Here is an 18,734-nt window from a genome sequence, read left to right as displayed (position 1 = left end):
TTTTGTGTTATGTTTTCTTGTGGTTCTAACACCAGAGAAATGCTGAGAATGCAGTTTTGAAGTTGTAAGTCATGTTTTATGACTTGAGGCTCAACTTCATGGGGAAAAAATGGCTTATGTGATCTATTTTTAAGTACTTCTAGGCAGTATCTAAAAGCAGAAAACAAAGGGGAAATGTGCAGACTAAATGGCTTCAGAGAATGATGGAAAACTAATATGACACTATAAGCATAATTATGTCTTCCAAAGTAAAAAGTCTGTAAAGATCATGTTGCTGTAGTGCAACTGTTTTTATTTGCTTCATCTCTAATGTTGTTCTTTATTTCTTAGGAAACATGAAGAAGTGTAAACAGCTCCTTCAGAAAGCTGTGGAGTGCTCTGCTGTTCCACTGGAAATGTTAGAAACTGCTCTACGGAACTTTAATTCACACAAAAAGCACTTGCTTTCAGATGAGGAAAAGGAGAACTTTGCAGGTAATTGCAATCTCTTAAAATATTGATTGATTTTAAGCACGTTCTATGGCTAAATGGAAAAATCATTTCAGTGTTTGTTCTTTCTAGATACAAACTCAAAATCTATTATTGACCAATAAACAGGCATATTTGTCTATTCTCCATTTTGATCTTTCAGTACTTGGTTCCATCTCTTCTCAGGTGCCATTAGAAAGTAAACTGTTCTTTTGTGAAGGGTGTCTTTTTTGCTTTAAACATGGACAGAATTAGTGCAAAATCTGATTTCATTTTTAAGGGATCTATTTTTTCAGAAGCATGATAGAGATTTGCTGTTTCCTTTTAAGCTGACCTTAATATGAAGCGCTACTTATGGAGGGGGTAATAAGTATTTGACAATGCTTACAGTATTATTAAGTTGTGGTGTTTGTTTCTCATAAGCTTTATTTTCTTACTGATCTCAATTCTACATCTTATGAACTGTCTCCCAGTATAAATTAATCTTCATGGACTGTGCCATTTGTACCTGATAATATTTGCTTACTGCAAATCTTAAAGGTATACCCATGAAGGAATATGTGCAAAATGCTTATCTGCCGTTTAGGAATCAGTGAATTCAGGAGGAGAGCAGACTCATCTAGTTTTAGTTTACCTTATTTTGTAACAGTAATTACTTGAAAAATGATACATTTCAGTGTAAATATTTAAAGTTCTGAAAAGCAATAAACACACTTGAAATGCAGGGTTGTAGATGACTTAAATGACTGAGCTTCGCTTTAGTTTTTCATGTTACTTCTGGAGCAATAAAAAGGTTTATCTCTTAATCTACAGGCATTTAAGACTTGTCTGTTTAATATTTGCACTTAAAGTGCTGCTTTTTGAAACTTATTTAAAGATAGTAATGCTGTGTAATACATTTCTTCACACAGCAAAAGATTGTTCAGAAAGCTTTTGACATGAGTTATATGCAGTTATAGAGTAATGATACAAACATAACAACCTCAGCATGTCTAGATGTCTAGAAGCTTTTTAATTCCCTCTCCCTTTCTTCCTTTCATGGATGGCAATATAAATATCTGACATACTGGGGGTAATTTGGAAGGAAAAACAAACAAACAACCATATATTCTGAATAGGATGAGAGAGAGGCTGTCTCAAACCAAGAAGGAATTAAAATATTATAGATCATCTGAATATGAGAGTCCAATGGTAAACTTGGATATTAAATACTTATGGGAGTGTGGCAATGATGATATCGGATTGGTCAACTGCCAGTTCAAAGCCATTCTCAGTGTCAGTGTTAAACTCTAAGTATATGTTGAAGTACTTATTTTTTAAAATTTGACCAAAAAATTTGACTTGAGTAGTTTACAAAGAAAAACACCCAAATGGAAATAGCTAAAATATCAGTGTCCATCTGGTGGAAGTCTAGCTTCTTCTGGCTAAAGACAGAAAGAGACATGGGAGGCTTCAAAGTAAAAATGAATTAACTTTGATAAACTGCTCTAGAATTTAAACAATAAGCAAAGTTGTATGTAAAAATCAAAGTCCTTAAACTGGGGATTTCTTGGAAAGTAGCAGATAACCATGAATGTGCTCAGCTATAATGATGGAAAACAAGGCCTACCTGATGAGGAAGCTCTTACCATATGTAAAGTAAGAAAGTAGGAGATAATACAAGAATGGTGGTATAATAGATAGCCAAAGGTTATCTATAGGAGAAACTCACCAATTCTGAGATCTTCAATCTAGATGAAAAATGCTGAGGCTGGTCACCCAAGCTCCACAAAGGAACTATCTCCAAAAAGAGATGCTGTTGTTGTGGTCATCAGCCCTTAAATGAACCCCTTCCGGAAGCACAGCTGAATCACCTTCACCTGTGCTCCCACAGCTGACCTGACACTTGCCTCAGCTGGTTAATCAGAGGTTCAGGCTGTGATTACCAATTTCCTATACACCGTAGTAGTTCACTGCATATAATATATTGCATATTTTTTTCTTTCTTTTTTTTTAAATGGTCTTGTGTTATAAATCAGCTTAGCTGTTTATCTGACTAATCAGATGGTAGTTTCCTTTTAATAAGACTCGTCAGGATAATAAACTGAAGTTGGGTTTAGTATTCACCTAAGGCTCTTAAAAGAGCTCATATTTCAGTGTTCCCTAAATGGAGAGGTCTATACTGTAACATAGTTATGCACAATGTGCACAGGAAGTTACTGAGGTGTGATATAGGTACCTTTGTATTACTGATGTTGACCTGCCTGAGGGTAGGGAGGCCCTATATAGAGGGATCTAGGTAATCTATATCACTGGGCTTAGGTGAATTGGATGAAATTCAACAAGGCCAAGTGCTGGGTCCTGCACTTTGGCCACAATAACCCCATGCAGCACTGTAGGCTTGGGGCTGAGTGGCTGGATGACTGTGAAGAAGAAAGGGACCTGGGGGTATTGGTTAATGCTCAGCTGAACGTGAGCTGACAGTGTGCCCAGGTGGCTAAGAGGGCCAACAACATCCTAACTTGTATTAGATAGTATTAAATAGTGTGTCTGGCAGGAGCAGGGAGGTAATCATCCCCCTGTACTCAGCAATGGTGAGGCTGCACCTTGAGTATTGTGTTCAGTTTTGGGCCCCTCACTACAAGAAAGATGTTGAGGCCCTGGAACATGTCCAGAGAAGGGCAACAAAACTAGTGAGGGGTCTGGAGCACAAGTCTTATGAAGGGTGGCTGAGGGAGCTGGGGTTGTTCAGTCTGGAGAAGAGGAGGCTCAGGGGACACCTTGTTGCACTCTACAACTTCCTGAAGGGAGGTTGTGATGAGGGGGGTTTGGCCTCTACTCCCAGGCAACAAACAGGACCCAAGGACTGGCCTCAAGCTGTAGCAGAGGAGGTTTAGGTTAGACATAAGGAAAGACTTATTTTCTCTCAAAGAGTGGTCAGGCACTGGAATGGCTGCCCAGGGAAGTGGTGGAGTCACCTTCCCTGGCAGTGTTCATGAGGCTTCAGGATGAGGAGCTACAAGATATGGTTTAGTGGCTTGTGGTAGAGACGGTAATGGGAGTATGGCTGGACTGGATGATCTTGTAGGTCCTTTCTATTCTTGTGATTCTATGATTGTGTGTTCTGGTTATTTCATGATATATATCTGGTTATATCATGATTATTTGTTAATCTCTGAGGAGTTACCTCCCCTTCCATTTTTCAGCTTTACTCAGAAATAGTTTGGATGATAGCAATTGAATTTACGTTTTTGTTTGAAGGTTAATGTACAACTTCAGATAACTTTTGCTAAGTCTTCCATAATTGGGTGAGATTTTCTGTTAGGTTGAGCTATTGAAGCTGTTGCTTTTGGCTTCCTTATCTTTTGTGAAGTTGCAGTTGTAGAACACAGCTCGTAAGAGCACTCTCAACTTTGCCCTGAGCAAAATCAGGTAGTTCACTTACACCCAGCTAATTACTTTGTCTAATTCAGTTTAATTTGCCTGGTATGAAATATGAGTGTTTTTGTATGTGCGATGTTAGCATATAAGTGAGAAGGGTCCAACAAACAAGCTTTGGTAACAAGTTACTGAGTCACTAGTACTAGTAGTAGGGAATTTATTCATCTGTCTATTCTGTTGTACCTTAGAGGTACTATCTCTGGGAGAAGCTGGGTTTTGATGCTTAATTTAGGATTTATTGTGTTTATCTAGACGGGAGTATGGAATAAACTGAGTCTATATGTGAGCAGTTCTATGTTTCTAGGTGAGTCTGTATAAGACAAGCTTCAGATTCATTCTTTACATAATGCTGTTCTGGAGTGAAGGCTTATTTTCAGAGTGGAGATCTAGAAAATGGACTTGCTCTGAAAGCTGCATCACAAGGAATGAGGAAGAAACAGCTTCTTAAGCCATTAACCCAGTGATTGAGGATTTAAAGTGAAAATTTAAATTGCTTGGATAGTCTTTGGATTTGTTGAATCTCCCTTTGTTTTAAAGTAGTTTACAATTATAGCTTTGCAGAAATCAAGCAGCTAATATATTTTAGAAGTTGTGTGTCACTTTGTGCCTGTCCTAGATATCTCTCTGGCTGTAAATCTTTTAAAATTGTATAAAATATATGTCTAGATTTATAATAGATAATGTTATTAATATATATTGATATTAGATTACTGCAGATGTATTTCTTTCTAAATGGTTAGAAGTGCTTAATGGAACCTGTTGTACAGTCTGAATAATTCTAACTAATTTACCTACAGCGTCAGGTATACAAGTGTCTGGACTTCAGAGTGTAGTTGGAAATCAGAGAAATATAAAAAGGAACGATTCTACTGAAAATTCTTCTGCTGTTGCTAAACTTCTTGGGTAATGACTTGATTTCTTATTTAATTTCTTAAAGCATTTATGAAAGAAAACCATTTGCTACTGTTTGTTTTTTTGGTGTTTTATTTTTCTTTTTGCTTTCAGGGACGAGAAATCACAAGAACTTGATGCTGTTGTTAACTTCCACAATCCATTAAGACCACTAAACAAATCTAACCAGGTATAACATGAATTATTTTCTTTCAAAATATTAAAATTTTAAAACTTTATGCATTTAATAACTTGTGATTTACTCCTAGGCCTGCCCTTTTGGGAGGGTTCCTGTTAAACTAGTAAATGATTTTGATGACGTGGTGCAGAAGATGGATGTCCCTCATACAGCTAGTGTTATGAAAAGGTATAGTTGCTTGGTTTTGCTGCAGTGCAGCAGATTTTCATTCTCCTTTTCAATAGGGATTTGTTTTTCTTATAAGACGGTGGGAATATAAAGTGTTAATGTTAAAAATTTAAGATTGACAAATAATCATAATTGTGATTAGATATTAAACATCTTTTTAACTTAATACTGAGATTGTATAGCAGCATGGATCAGTTCCTTGTTCTAGCAAATCAATGGCCTCAATAGAGAGGCACAGACTAAAAGATAATTTCTGTTAAAAGTAACTTGAGATTTTTATATTCTAGTTCCAAAAATTGTTTTATTTTCCAGAATAATTTTAAATGCTCTTTTAGCAGTACTGCTATAATTTTTCATAACAATGGAGATCTCCTGATGTATATGTTCGTTGTTCTATTATGAAAGTGAATATGCTCATTTTAATGTAACTGCTTAGCAGCAGAAGGATCTGCCAACTTAAACACCACATTGTTATGTCTGTCCAAGAGCTAGAAACTTACTTTGAAGCCTATTGTTTGCTAGCTGTACTTTTTTACCTGTCGTAGTAGAAGACAACCAATTAGTCATCTGTCACTTCATGAGATTATGGTGGCACTGTTAAACACTTCTGTACAGTTTCTCACTTGGCTATCAGTGGACCCTTTTTCCTATGGTTTTTGAAATTCACACAACTGTCTCTATCTGTATTACAAAAGGCAACTGTTATATGTTTGCATGTTATAAAACTAACAATATTTTTTCAGTAGGCAAATATCTAGCTCCAAATGTACAGCCTTGATTCCACCTTTTCCACTCTCTGAACCAAAACTTAGTGAGAATGATTCGTGTGACCTGGCAGACTCAAAGGTAATATAAACATTTTTCAGATGGACAGAATGAACCCTAGATGGTTGTCCGATGTTGTTAGAAAAATGATAACGCTTCAAGTCTGATTAAGTAATAAAATAGAATTGCTCTGTTAAGCAATCAATTGTGAACAGAAATATTCACTGCAGCTTTCAGAATTTAAAAGCATTATGTGTGATCAGGTGTTAAGAAAAAGCTCTCTGTAAATCCATTGGGAGAAATAGCACAGGGTGAGGGGGATTTAAAAATCCTTCATATAATTTATAAATAGGAAATGAGATTACATCTTGACTACAAGACTCTTTCAGCTGTAGTCAGGATTTTTTGTCTTGGGAAGTATTGTATTTCCATTATGCTAATTCACTGAAGTCTGTTAAATGATTTAAGGAGCAGTAAATCATGGCTTTTGATGGAGTATAATTTTGAGATGTGTCTTGCATTTTTGTCTTGTCCTTCCAGAAAGAAAACATTTGGTCTTTGTTAAAGAAATTGTGTGGTGGCAATTGAGTGTGTTAATGGATTTAAAAGCAGGATCGGTAATATTTCTGTGTATCCTGCTCTTTTGTTAAATTATTTGTTCTATGGTACGCTGGTCATTTCTTATCAGATGGAAATGTCTTTTGGGCACTATACTTGGGAACCATTTTACTTTTCAACATGCTTTTTGTTTTCTTAGTTATTACAAGAAAAAAGTTCTGCGCAGCTGTTAGAAGAGAGCAGCTCAGAAACGGCTACCCATTCAACTGTCACTCTGAAGAACAAAATAGATACAAGTCTTGTGATGAAAAGAGAAGGTAACTTATTAATGTGATGTTCTAGAATGTTGGAATTAAATAAATATTGAGAAATTGCTGTTCTGTGTTTTAAACATAGACTGTTGAAGAAAACATTATTCAGAATTGGAGAAAAGGATCTGCTTGGAGTTTAAGAGCAATTAATTAAAATGAGTTATGAGTGGTATCTGTGGAAGTGCTGAAAATGAACAGTTGTTGCAGGTCTAAAGTCAAATATCTTGTGTGTGGATGACTGGGCTTGAGGATAAAATGCCCACGTGTAGTGCTAATTCACTATATACCTAATTTTATTGTAAACAAAAAGTAAATAGGTATTAAAATAACATCAGTATAGGGTTTCAAGTTATGACTTGCCAGCCTGAGCATGGAAAAATGCTGCCAGCAGAAGTGATAGTTTATACAGGAAAAGTGTATGCTGACTGACAGCAATTCCAACTGTGGATTAAAATATTCATCGAGTGTTGTCTGTTTAGGCTTTATTTTGGCACTCAAATCATACTAGCTTGCTTTCCTTGTGTGTGCTTGTAGTTTGTCATGTGGATGCCGTAGCTCTAATTACTTGTGTTGAAGTTTATTCTAAGATGCCTTATCCGAAGTAAGCTTTAAAAAAATCACTGCAATTATTTACTTTCTTTTAGGTCACCGGGGAAAAAAACCCAACCCAATCAATGTCTTTTACCATTCTTTCCATATGCTCAGTTAACTCAGATTTATGATCTCATACTGCTGGAATCCTTGGTTCATTTGAATGGCAATTATACTAAATAAAGACATTGAGTCAGAAGTCATCCAACTTCTGCTTAGTATATCCTTTCTAGTTACATGAATCTAAGACTGCACAAGCAATCGGAGGACCACTCTTAAGCTATGCTATTTACAGCCTACTTACAGCAGCGGGTTTGCGTTATATTTTAGTAATACTCTAACTTTCTTTAAACAGTTGCCATGTTACTACAGTGAGCTGAATATTAACCCTGAAGATTACACTAATGCCTTGCAAACAACAGTTTCTGTAAAAGATGTTGGGTTCCAGTAAATCAATGATTCTCATTTATTCTGATGTAGAAAATGAAGGGAAATGTATCTAGAAATTGAGGTAAATTACCAGGAACTATTTCAAGTACTGAATATTAAGTATTTTTAATTTTCTGATTTATTCAGAAAATAAATTCCAGTGTCAAGAGCTGAAGATACCAGAACCAAGGAGCCTGGAAAGTCGACAGCAACAGTCCAGTTCTTCTGAAAGCTATAGAAAGCAATTTGATCAGATAAAACTGAACTGTCCTAACTCCCGAAAAAAATGGCCAAGCCAAGAAGTGATGCAGCAAAACTGCTATAGAGAGGTGAGGTAACAGGAATATGTGATGGCTTCCTACCTGGAGCTACTTTCACATATTGTGAAAAATGATTTCTTTAATGGTGGCTTCTTGTGTGGAATAATACGTTTACTTTCTTTAGGGAAAGCGGTCAAGTCTTGAGCAGTCTGGTCATCCCATTTCAAGAAGACTGTCACCACCAGATGCTGTTTCAAAGAAAAATGATCTACTGTATGTTTGTGGAACACCAAGCTCTACGTGTACAGATTATATGGAGTGGTAAGCTACTTCATTTGATTGCACAGTCATGGGCAGCACTTGGGCATGTCATCTCATAGTATAGGTTAATTTAAAATAAGTAAATAAATAAAATGGTTTGCAAGGAAATTGTGCTCGCTTCTTCCACCTTTTAACAACTTGGAAACTTCTGAAAATCAGATTTGTTTTACACAATACATAGTGAAGGTACCAGATAATGGGTAATTGTTGAGTAATTACATGATCAATGAGAGCTGTGCTTTGACAACTATATTGAAGGACTGAAAAGTCGAATTTGTAACTTTACTCTCAACAAAACAAGTAATAAGTGTATAAAATTGTTTTCCGGTTCTGATATTTACAGACTAACCCCTCATAGATTATTGCTAGTGGTGTTTTAGTCCAGATTATTTAAAAAATGGAAGGACTTGCATTTCTGAAACGCTAAATCAATATTGCAAGAACCTGCTTAGAGTTTGACAAACTAATAGCTTCTCATTCAATGCAAGGTTGAAGCAGCCTGGTGCCATATGTGTAATGCTCAAGTTTTTCTTTACGTACTTAATTGTAAGTCATGATTCATCCTGTGCCATTAATGAATGAATTGACAGAGGGGAAAACATTTGTTCATATAACAAAATACATGGTAGACACATGAAGGGGGCAGATCAGAAGGTATCAAAGATTTATTACAATATTTAGTTTACTTAAATATATGTTCTACTTTCTGCTCATATGCAGCATAGATGACATTTTCTTCTTGTGTTTGTCCTGATGATTTGTTGCATTATGTTCATTTTCAATGAAAAAAAAAAAATCATTTCATCCTTAAGTGTTCTAAACAAAGAATAGTAAACTTGGGAATAACTGTAGCTTGCCTTGTCTTATGGGCTGCCGTCCTATTTGTATGTTGCTTTCACTTTCCAACTTAGCAAGAGTGCCAACTGTTATCTGAAGAAGGGAGGCTAGTTTGCTACTGTTTTAAGGAAATGTTTTCTGTGCTTTAGTTCTTCTGTAGATCTAAGGACTTCTAAGGCAAACTGGAAGAATTCTTAATGCTAACTGTTGTATATAGCAGAGGTTTGGACGTTTGCTGATGGGGTTTAACTTTCAAGAAGAAATGAAGATTTTTATCTTAGAAAACTTCATTTAAAAAAAGAAAAAAACCAAAACCAATTAAATACAGATATTCTTAACAATGATTTCCTTTAGTTTCAGAACACCAATTGTAAGGAACAACTTTTCACCAGGATATCAAATTTCTACTCCCTACAGTCAGCTCCCATATTTTCTACCACATACTCCAGCAACTGCATTTCAAAATCAAATGGGCTTGCAGGTAACAACTTTAAGCTGCCTTCTACCGTTTCTAGCATGTTTTCATTGGGGACTTCTTTAGGGGGAGATGTGTGTATTACGTGTATGTTTAATTTCAAGTTGTTACTCTCATTTGTGGGTAAGTAAGGGAAGAGCAGAGTCTTTTTTTATTCTGCAAATAACTATTTTATTCTTTATTAGATCTTTTGGCTAATTTGAATTGCGTGAGACTTTAAGGCAGAGTTTAGGCTCTATTTTCCTGTAAGTTGCTGTGGAGAACTGATATTGTATGTGTTTTTACTGTGTGCATTTCTGTACACACACACACATAGTAATCCTGGTTAGATTGAGTGATTTGAAATAAAAGAAGTGAAACAAAGTGGAATATTTAAGCCCACCACAGTTGCGTAAGTAGTAAATTTTGATGGAATTACTCAGCTGGGCATAGGCAGTTCCATTTCTTTTTGGGAGTACAGCGAGTGATATGACTTCTATTCTGCAGTCTCTACAAAGTTTTGTAAAGCTTTTTCAAGGCCTTTGTTCAGTATGTTGATGGATAAGCTTTTGAAATGCTGCTTAGTAAACTTGCTATGCTATGGGGATCTTCTGCTTTAGCAGACAGACATTTGAGGTTTCTTTTTTATGCTTTTCCTTGTTCAAGAAGATCAAGACAACTTAAATAATGATAATAAAAGTAGAGTTCCACCACGTTCTGATTCATGTGTACCAATAGTTTGTTTTATTTTTCTGTATGTACACAGGTTTCAGCTTCTATACCTTCAAATGAAAGCATTGCTATTAAAGGAAGAGTTTATACAATATTAAAGCAAATAGGTAGTGGAGGCTCAAGCAAGGTAAGATGCTGCATTAGTCTTTTATATGTAGTCACTCATTTGCACAGTGGTATTTAATATAAATATATGTAGTGTAGTTATTTAATACTTCTTGAGCTGAAATAAAGAAAACAGTAAATGAGAATGCTGAACGCATTTGCTTAGAAAACAGAACAGAAGCTACAGAAATAAGTGATCACTCAATCTTCTCTTAGATTAGTAAATAATGGTGGCAGCCCACTTTCTTGTTTTGCTTTCTACATAGGCCTTAAGTTAGGAACATACAACAGTCTGAAGATAATATTTAAGATGAAGAGTCTTAAAGTTCCTAGTATTGCAGAATTGTCCAAAATCATAGAATGGTTGAGATTATTAGGGATCTCTGGATGTCATCTGGTCCAACCCCTACTCATGCAGGGTGCCCTGGACTGTGTCCAAGTGTCTTTTGAAAATCTCAAAAGAGCAGACTGCACAACCTTCCTGGGCAACCTGTGCCAGAGCTCTGTCATTTACAGTAAATAAATGCTTCCTGATGTGGAGAGGGAGCCTCCTGTGTTTCAATTTGTGCCTGTTGCCTCTATTCTCATCTATGGGTACCACTGAAAAGAGCCTGATTCCACTCTATCAGCATCCTCCCTTTGGGTAGTTATAGACATAGAGATTCCCTCTGGGCCTCCTCTTCTCTGGCCTGTTTGTTATAGCTGATGAATTTTGATAAAACCTTTATTTCAGCATTTCAGCAAACCGGTAGGAACTTTTATAAATTTACTGTGCTTTTTCCTTTTTAAAAGGTACATCTTTCTTTTTAAACTCTGTTTGTAGTGAAATGGAGGACCATGAAGTAAATTGGACTTAAGATGGAATGGACTTAACTGTTTTTTTCAGGTGTTTCAAGTACTGAATGAGAAGAAGCAGCTGTATGCAGTCAAGTATGTGAATCTAGAAGAAGCTGATCAGCAGACTGTTGAAAGCTATAAGAATGAAATTGCTCATTTGAGTAAACTACAAGAGCATAGCGATAAGATAATCCGTCTTTATAGCTAGTGAGTACACTTACTATTCATATCATGCACTATTGATTCAATAAAGCTGCCTTGACTTTTAACATTTATTTTGTTTTAGTGAAATTACTGATCAGCATATCTACATGGTAATGGAGTGTGGAAACATTGATCTCAATAGCTGGCTGAAAAAGAAAAAGAATATTGATCCATTGGAACGGAAGAGCTATTGGAAAAATATGTTGGAAGCTGTTCACACAATCCATGAACACGGTACTCTTAAATAATTCTAGGAGTCTGTATAGGTTGTAGAACAGGTATGGTGTTTGGAATTATGGAGGTGATGCTGCTTTCAGTTTTGGTTTAAGTCTTCTAGTGATCCTCAAAGGTGGTATTTGCTGGTTTGTGACAATGAAACAAAAGTGAGCATGTCTTAATATTGAGGTAGACTCGCTTTTGACTCGAAGGAAAGGAATCAACAACTATCACTGTTTCATAGCATTTTCTATTTCCTTTCAACAGCTAGAAAATGATTTCCGTAATGGACTATGCTGTAGGCTCCTGGAACTTCTTGATCTCCATAAAATTCTCATTAAAACCACTTATTCTCTCCAAAGAAATTTTGACTGCTTTGTTTCTGCGCAGATCTTCCTTTACTTAATTCACCTTTTTCACTCCTTATTTTTCATCAGGCCTCCTTTTATCCTTACCTATGTAACTGAAATGCATGTATTCTATTTCTGTGTAACATGGTGAAGATTGAAAAAATAAGGAATAATTAGTTGATTATATGAATTATACTAAAAAAACTACTGCCTGTGCCATAACAAAAAGAAGACTTGGGAATCTGAAGCTAAATGCTGACTGTTTTAAGTGAATGGCTATGCACCTACAGCATAAGTCTATGTCCCCTAGAAGGCCTATCCTTTACTGAGAGAAACTATTTAGCTTGAGATTCATGGAGTTATTTCAGGGTTACTGCAGATTTTAGTACTTCAAACTATGAACTTAATATGCCAGTCTTACTGCTGATTAGGAGAAGAAAAGAAACACTTCAAATGAAATCTACAAAGATTAATTTAGTTATCACCAAACAAGTGATCTATGTGTTTTCTCTGTACAATGGTTAAGCAATTGAGCAATGAATGTACTTGAGTAACAACTTGGATTGACTTGAAACTGTTTTACAGGCATTGTTCACAGTGATCTGAAACCAGCGAACTTTCTGATAGTTGATGGAATGTTAAAACTGATTGACTTTGGCATCGCAAACCAAATGCAGCCAGATGTGACGAGCATCGTTAAAGATTCACAGGTGACAATTCTGGAAAATTGATGTACGGCTTTCAATAAAATGTTGCAGTACTTGTTGATTATGTTAATCTCACAACTTGAATAAGTACTCTGACTTCAACTAAATATGTAAACATGTGTAGATGTATTCTTTAAACAAACTGACAGTGGCCTTCAGCAGAAAATATTCTATATGCTTGTTTGCACTTTGAGGCAAAAATCAAACTACTTACTAAGTAATATGCCTCATTTGAATATTTTTACTAGGTTGGCACAATGAATTATATGCCACCTGAAGCAATACAAGATATGTCTTTTTCCTGTGGAGAAAATGGGAAATCGCAATCTAAGGTAATGTAATTTTTTTCCTCCTAATTTCCTTTGTAGTATGTAATTCAGTTTGAAGGCAAGTACTCTGCATTCTGCAGAGAGTGTTTGGAGAAGTGCTGAACTGAATTAAATTGAAAGCTAGACAGGTGCACGGGCTAGAGGGAGTTGATGTAGCTGATAGAGAGCAGTACGAAGTATTAAATGTAAACTGATAATAAACAGAACTGTCTCAGTCCCTAAGGAATGGTATAAAGTAATCTTCCTGTGCTATCAGTATGAATGATGTTCAGTGGTGATAGTGGATCTGTATTGGGCTTTGTGGAGCATGTCACTCTGTATTCTGAGGTTTGGGTTTCTGATTTATTGATTGCTTTGTTTAGTGAGGAATACTGATGGTATTTACAATGAAGAGAAACATTTTTCTTTTTTTTTAATGATCAGTCTAATTTGTTCTGGAAATTCTTAATCTTTTTGGCTGTGGATGTTTTGCCCTTACATCTCATATTCTTTATCTTAGGCTTAGTCCTGTGTTCAGTGCTTTTGTTGACTCATTTTTATGTGATTTCTTTGTACTTAACTTTGAAAGAACCCTGATAAAGTTTTGTTGGGCTTCTTTCCATTTCCTGCTTTCCAGCCTAAAATCTTCTGAGATGGAGAGTCACTTGTCTCTCTCTTTTTGCTGCTGTAAACCACAAACCTCAACTATTCCATATCCTGCTGTGTCAGAAGGTTAACGTGAGCACTGTGTTCCAGAAAGGACACGTGTACCACAGTTTAACATTTCAGCATTTCATCTGAATCTTTATAATCAGGGTCTTCCAAAGACTCAACTGAAAGAATCATTCCCTTGTCATTTTCTCGACTGCCTCTTGTGCTGCTCGTAGCCATCTGCTTTGTCTATTCCAAAAATTGATAGAGCTCTTCATTCTGTTACTAGCATTTCTAAAGCTATATTTTAGTAGTCTGCATAAATACTTCTGGCTTAGAAATCTTCTAATAGAAGTAAGAAAATAATTATGCTGTAAAACACTCCTCGTGTTTGCTTAAAAGGTCAGGATAATGCAAGACATACCTGTGATGCCTTACTGGTTTCTGAGCTGAATTAGTTCAGTATATTTTATTTGGATTTATGAATGAATCCAAAATTAGCATTCAATGTAAAGGCTTTTGAGTTATTAAAGTTGACTTTTTCAAAGGTAACTTAAAAAAGAACAAACCACAGCAAACTTATTGAAAATTACTGAAAGTCACATTCTGCTACAGTATTAACAGGTAACAGTGCACTGTCTGTCAATCATGTTATCCAGTGTAAGAGAACTAAACTATTAAGTGAACTGTACAGTTAACATTCCTTAAGTGAGAAAATATTTTTCTTTTTTTTCCCTTCTGTTAGATAAGTCCAAAAAGTGATGTATGGTCATTGGGATGCATTTTATATTGTATGACATATGGAAGGACTCCATTTCAACATATAACAAATACACGTAAAAAACTGTATGCTATTGTTGATCCTCATTATGAAATAGAATTCCCAGATATTGCTGAGAAAGATCTTCAAGATGTGCTAAAGGTAATTGTTCCTGAAGAATAATTCTGATTCAAATAATGGCAACTTTTATTATTTCTTAAATTGAATAAATTAATTGTGCCTGAGGAGCTTGTTTCACAAATCATGTTAATTGATGCTAATAGTAACAGGCCTTATTCCGAAAGACTGAAAATAGCTAGATCATGGTTTCTGTAGTAGAAGTCCATGTTCAGCTCAGCAGCAAGCCAGACTGCTGTAAGCATTTACTTAACTCCTTTGAGCCACCCAAAGTAAATTAAGGGTTTTTCATACCCTTCACCCCCTTCTCTTATTTCAAATTTCATTTATTTGTTTTATGTAAGAGCCCTAATTGTGTTGCTGAGGAGGGAACAAAGTGAAGTCCAGAAATGCTTATCCCCAGCTTTCAAATTCTGATAACATTTTGAGCTTTTCAAAATAAAGAGATGTTAAGCACAAGAGCTGACAACTTCTTCCAATGTTGTTGCTAGAGTAAAACAGGATATCCAACTTTACCTTCATTAACAATTATCTTCACAGAGTAATTGGGGTCATCTCATGGTATATTTTTATATATACCATTATATTGGGTTGTTAGTCATTTCAAGTTAGTGACTTGACATTAATTTTCTAGGTCTTGAAATATCCTCAGTTTCAATTTTTATTCTTAGGAATAAAGACTAATTCTCTTGATTAGGAGGTAAATTATTCTTTTTTTTTTTTTTCCATTTGCAGCGCTGTTTAGTAAGAAATCCTAAACAAAGAATATCAGTTTCAGAGTTGCTGATACATCCCTATGTTCAAATTCAAACCCAATGTCAAACAGGTATGTCCATTTTTAAAATATATTTGTTAAATAACACTTAAAATTCAAAAGGCTTTTTTATATGTGGACATTTGCTGGTATTGCAGTAGGTTTTGCTTGGTACCCACGTATGTTGTATGCAAGACTTCACTTAAACTTACTATTAATTTTTAAACTATTGGTTTCAGAACTGTCCTTTTGTCTGTGTCTTATAGACCTGTTGTTAATAATACACAATTGTATACAGCTCTAACGGTTTTAAATTATCTATTAGGAGTTGCAAATGCAAAAGGAGCAACAGAAGAAGTAAAGCGTATCCTTGGCCAACTTGTTGGCTTGAATTCTCCCAACTCTATTTCTAGAGCTGCTAGGGTAAGTAAAGTGGCTTTCCCTAGGTCTATATATTGCACGTTTAACGCAATAAAGTAAAATGTTTGGTAGTGAAAGATGAAGGGATCCATATATTGGAGCTTTAACCTCTGCTGCAAAAACTTAGCTTATTGTGATGCTTTTGTTTGTGGGTGTGTGATCTCCACTTCTGAATTGGGAGATTCAAAAGGTGGTTATCTTGGTTTATTCTTTCCCCATTTCTTTTCGTTCAGCTCCTGGTATGTCTGTGTTGTATGTATTCATTTGCACTGCCCACCACCATGATTGGCCTTTGTGTCTCCTTCAAAACAGTCCTTACTGGGCTGTTTTTCTTTTAAGCTGACTGTAAGTTAGAAACTGCCTGTGATCTTCCACTTGTCTGAGCTAATTTGTTGTTAGTATGTTAAAGAAATTGACAAACTAAACCCCAACTTTCATGATCTCTTTCTGAAAGAAGACAGGCATCATGAGGAGTTTTTATTCCAGTCTGTGGGAATTTCTACTTCTGGCACCACAGGGATTTTTTTGGTGGACAGTGCTTCTGTTGTTTTCTGTCAGACTTTTCTGTAACGGCCGTAATTGACCCTAAATTAATTAAATACGAAAATATATCCCATATTCCTTATAGAAGTTGGATCATTTATCACTATAGATGGTTCTTCCATTCATGGTTCTGAATGGTGACCTGAAACTTTTGTGTGAAGAAGTGATTACACTTCTAATAATATTGTGATGAGGCTATGTTTGTGGCCACTGTTTTTTCTGATTTCCTCACATGAAGTTTGCCTCTTTATTCACTCAGTGTGAGCAAACTTTATATAAGTATCTGTCTTTCTATGCTGGTATTTCCACATCAGAGACAATTAATGGAGTAAACATGGCTTTAAGTCTTGGTAATTAGTTCTCTTAAAACTTGCGAAGCACTATTTTCTTTCTCTGTTAAGTCAGTATGTGTTTTCTTGCAGGTGCTTTGTTGCATTACAGCTTCTGTGACTAAGCTGTCTGTCTAAAATGCATCTTTATTTGTTAATTTCTGAGACAAATCTTAGTGCAGTTAGAAATAAAAGTATTTTAAATGAGAAGTTCTTTCAAGTGGTAACATTTCTTATAATGATTAAGTTTTAATCTGTACATGAAACCAGCTGTATTTACCTGAATACTTGTGTTTTTCTTCATTTTCAGACTTTATATGAACAATGCAACAGTGGCAAAAGTCTTGATGTATCAGCATTTGCCAAATCTGGGAGTCAAAAGTCATGGCCAGCAAAGTGATGTACTGCCGTTCAGGATGCAACATAACTGGTCTGTTCAAAAGAGTATTTAGCGCTGCTCGCTTTTAAAAGGACACTCAGCATAAAGTTTGTGTTTTACAGACTAAATGTAGAAAATACATGTATCTATGTACAGTAAATCTTGACCTTCCACTTGGATTGAACAAGGAAAGTAGATTGTTTGTGACTATGGTCTTTGTTTTCTATCAAAGCTGTAAAGTTTTTGAATTACAAAAACTTGCACAAGACTTTTCAAGCTCCTTTATCATTCTGAAACTAATTTAAGGAAGAAAAAGCTTTCTAGAACACCAATTGGTGGCTATGTAAAACATGCAATTCTCTTAAAATGTTCTACAATGTGAAAACAGTATTGCACTGTTCTGTTCTTTGCCACCAAGTAAAAGAAATACCTCTTGTGTCCAGGCTTGTCCAAAACTAAGGGAGAAATGCACTCTGCTATATCTACCAGAAGTGTAACTGATTGCTTACATGTAAATGTCATCTGGTTCTTGAGCTGTTCTTTTGCTGATTGATAAATGGCGTAGTGGAAGCATCACTCTTGAAGTGTAATGAGAATAAAAAGGCTTATGTTATATTGAAAAAAAAAAAAAAATGCAGCTGCTTTGCAAATCCAGTATGCTTTACAACTTCAAAATAGATGAATTGTCAAGGTAATGATGCTCAGAAACCACTTAATTTGGATTTTTACGAGCACTAATACTAAGCAGTGTAAATAAAGTGTACTGAGTGTTGCTAGACTGGTTTTATACATGATTATTAGTGGACTGATCAGATTTTGTTGTCACTTAGGTATATTTCTGGTGCAAGAGTGAATTTTAAATTACTTAACTGAAAGACATTTAAATATTTACAAGTTTCAGACTGGAGGGAAATATTGCCTTAAAGACACCTGCTACACTGTCCTTTGAAAACATGACGTTTGTCAGTTTATAGAATCTCTTATTTGAGCAGGTGTTTTTAAGTTTGTGGTTTTTGCCTTTTTCTTTATAAGTTATGCATATAAAGATCCTAGTTTCATTGCTGAAGTGGCTATTTCCTTGTTAATTTTCATGAGTTAAGAGTATCGTGCCCTGTGAACAGTGGAAAGAATAAAGGAAAAAAATGGAAAGGCAGTATTAGAGAAGCTTTCCTTGATGATTTCTACGTGTTAATTACAGAGTTTGTGTTTACTTCCCTTCAGATGAGTATTAAATATTTGAACATCTTTCAGCTTTTGTATTCTGTACTTAATTTTGGATGACTTGCCAGGGACAAAGTGTGTTGATAAAATGCTGTAAAAAAGGCTCCACTTGAGGAAGAATTGTCTTTCACCGTAAACATACATGTTAATATTTACCAACCTCCACGTTGAGCATTTTTCTCCAGATTACCTGGGCTCACAGAGTTTGTTTGCATTTTTATTTTGGTGCATTAGGTTTCACTGACACCTTCCAGTTGCTTTTGCTTGCATGACTCAAGATTTAGAGGAACAAAAGCATGATTGGCCACAATACAGTCATTCATGATTTAGTAATAAAAAGGAAATCTCTTGAAGAATGAGATTCATGTTGCTTTCAGACCTCTGCTTCAAGCCTGTTTTAAAGCCAAG

The 18,734-nt window shown here is 35.5% G+C and overlaps 1 protein-coding gene across 3 annotated transcripts in view; it reads left to right on the top strand.

Annotated features, from left to right (window-relative positions):
* TTK (TTK protein kinase) overlaps positions 1-18,355 on the top strand; it is a 28,870-nt gene extending 10,515 nt beyond the window's left edge. For 2 of the 3 annotated variants that reach the window (XM_015859025.2, XM_015859026.2), the window contains 18 exons: positions 331-474; positions 4,686-4,791; positions 4,894-4,969; positions 5,049-5,146; positions 5,890-5,992; positions 6,669-6,786; positions 7,948-8,129; positions 8,245-8,381; positions 9,573-9,699; positions 10,439-10,531; positions 11,396-11,553; positions 11,633-11,784; positions 12,702-12,826; positions 13,072-13,155; positions 14,528-14,704; positions 15,416-15,506; positions 15,760-15,857; positions 17,037-18,355. In XM_015859025.2, the coding sequence (XP_015714511.1) occupies positions 331-474; positions 4,686-4,791; positions 4,894-4,969; positions 5,049-5,146; positions 5,890-5,992; positions 6,669-6,786; positions 7,948-8,129; positions 8,245-8,381; positions 9,573-9,699; positions 10,439-10,531; positions 11,396-11,553; positions 11,633-11,784; positions 12,702-12,826; positions 13,072-13,155; positions 14,528-14,704; positions 15,416-15,506; positions 15,760-15,857; positions 17,037-17,126 (2,159 nt within the window). In that variant the 3' untranslated portion in view covers positions 17,127-18,355. The remainder of the gene's footprint in view (positions 1-330; positions 475-4,685; positions 4,792-4,893; positions 4,970-5,048; positions 5,147-5,889; positions 5,993-6,668; positions 6,787-7,947; positions 8,130-8,244; positions 8,382-9,572; positions 9,700-10,438; positions 10,532-11,395; positions 11,554-11,632; positions 11,785-12,701; positions 12,827-13,071; positions 13,156-14,527; positions 14,705-15,415; positions 15,507-15,759; positions 15,858-17,036) is intronic. The other variant, XM_015859027.2, reaches the window with a different exon arrangement.
* Positions 18,356-18,734: the final 379 nt, after the last annotated feature.

Source organism: Coturnix japonica, chromosome 3, assembly GCF_001577835.2.
Source record: "Coturnix japonica isolate 7356 chromosome 3, Coturnix japonica 2.1, whole genome shotgun sequence".
NCBI lineage: Eukaryota > Metazoa > Chordata > Aves > Galliformes > Phasianidae > Coturnix > Coturnix japonica.
The sequence above is the reverse complement of the archived record's forward strand: the minus strand, read 5'-3'. Positions and strand labels throughout refer to the sequence as shown.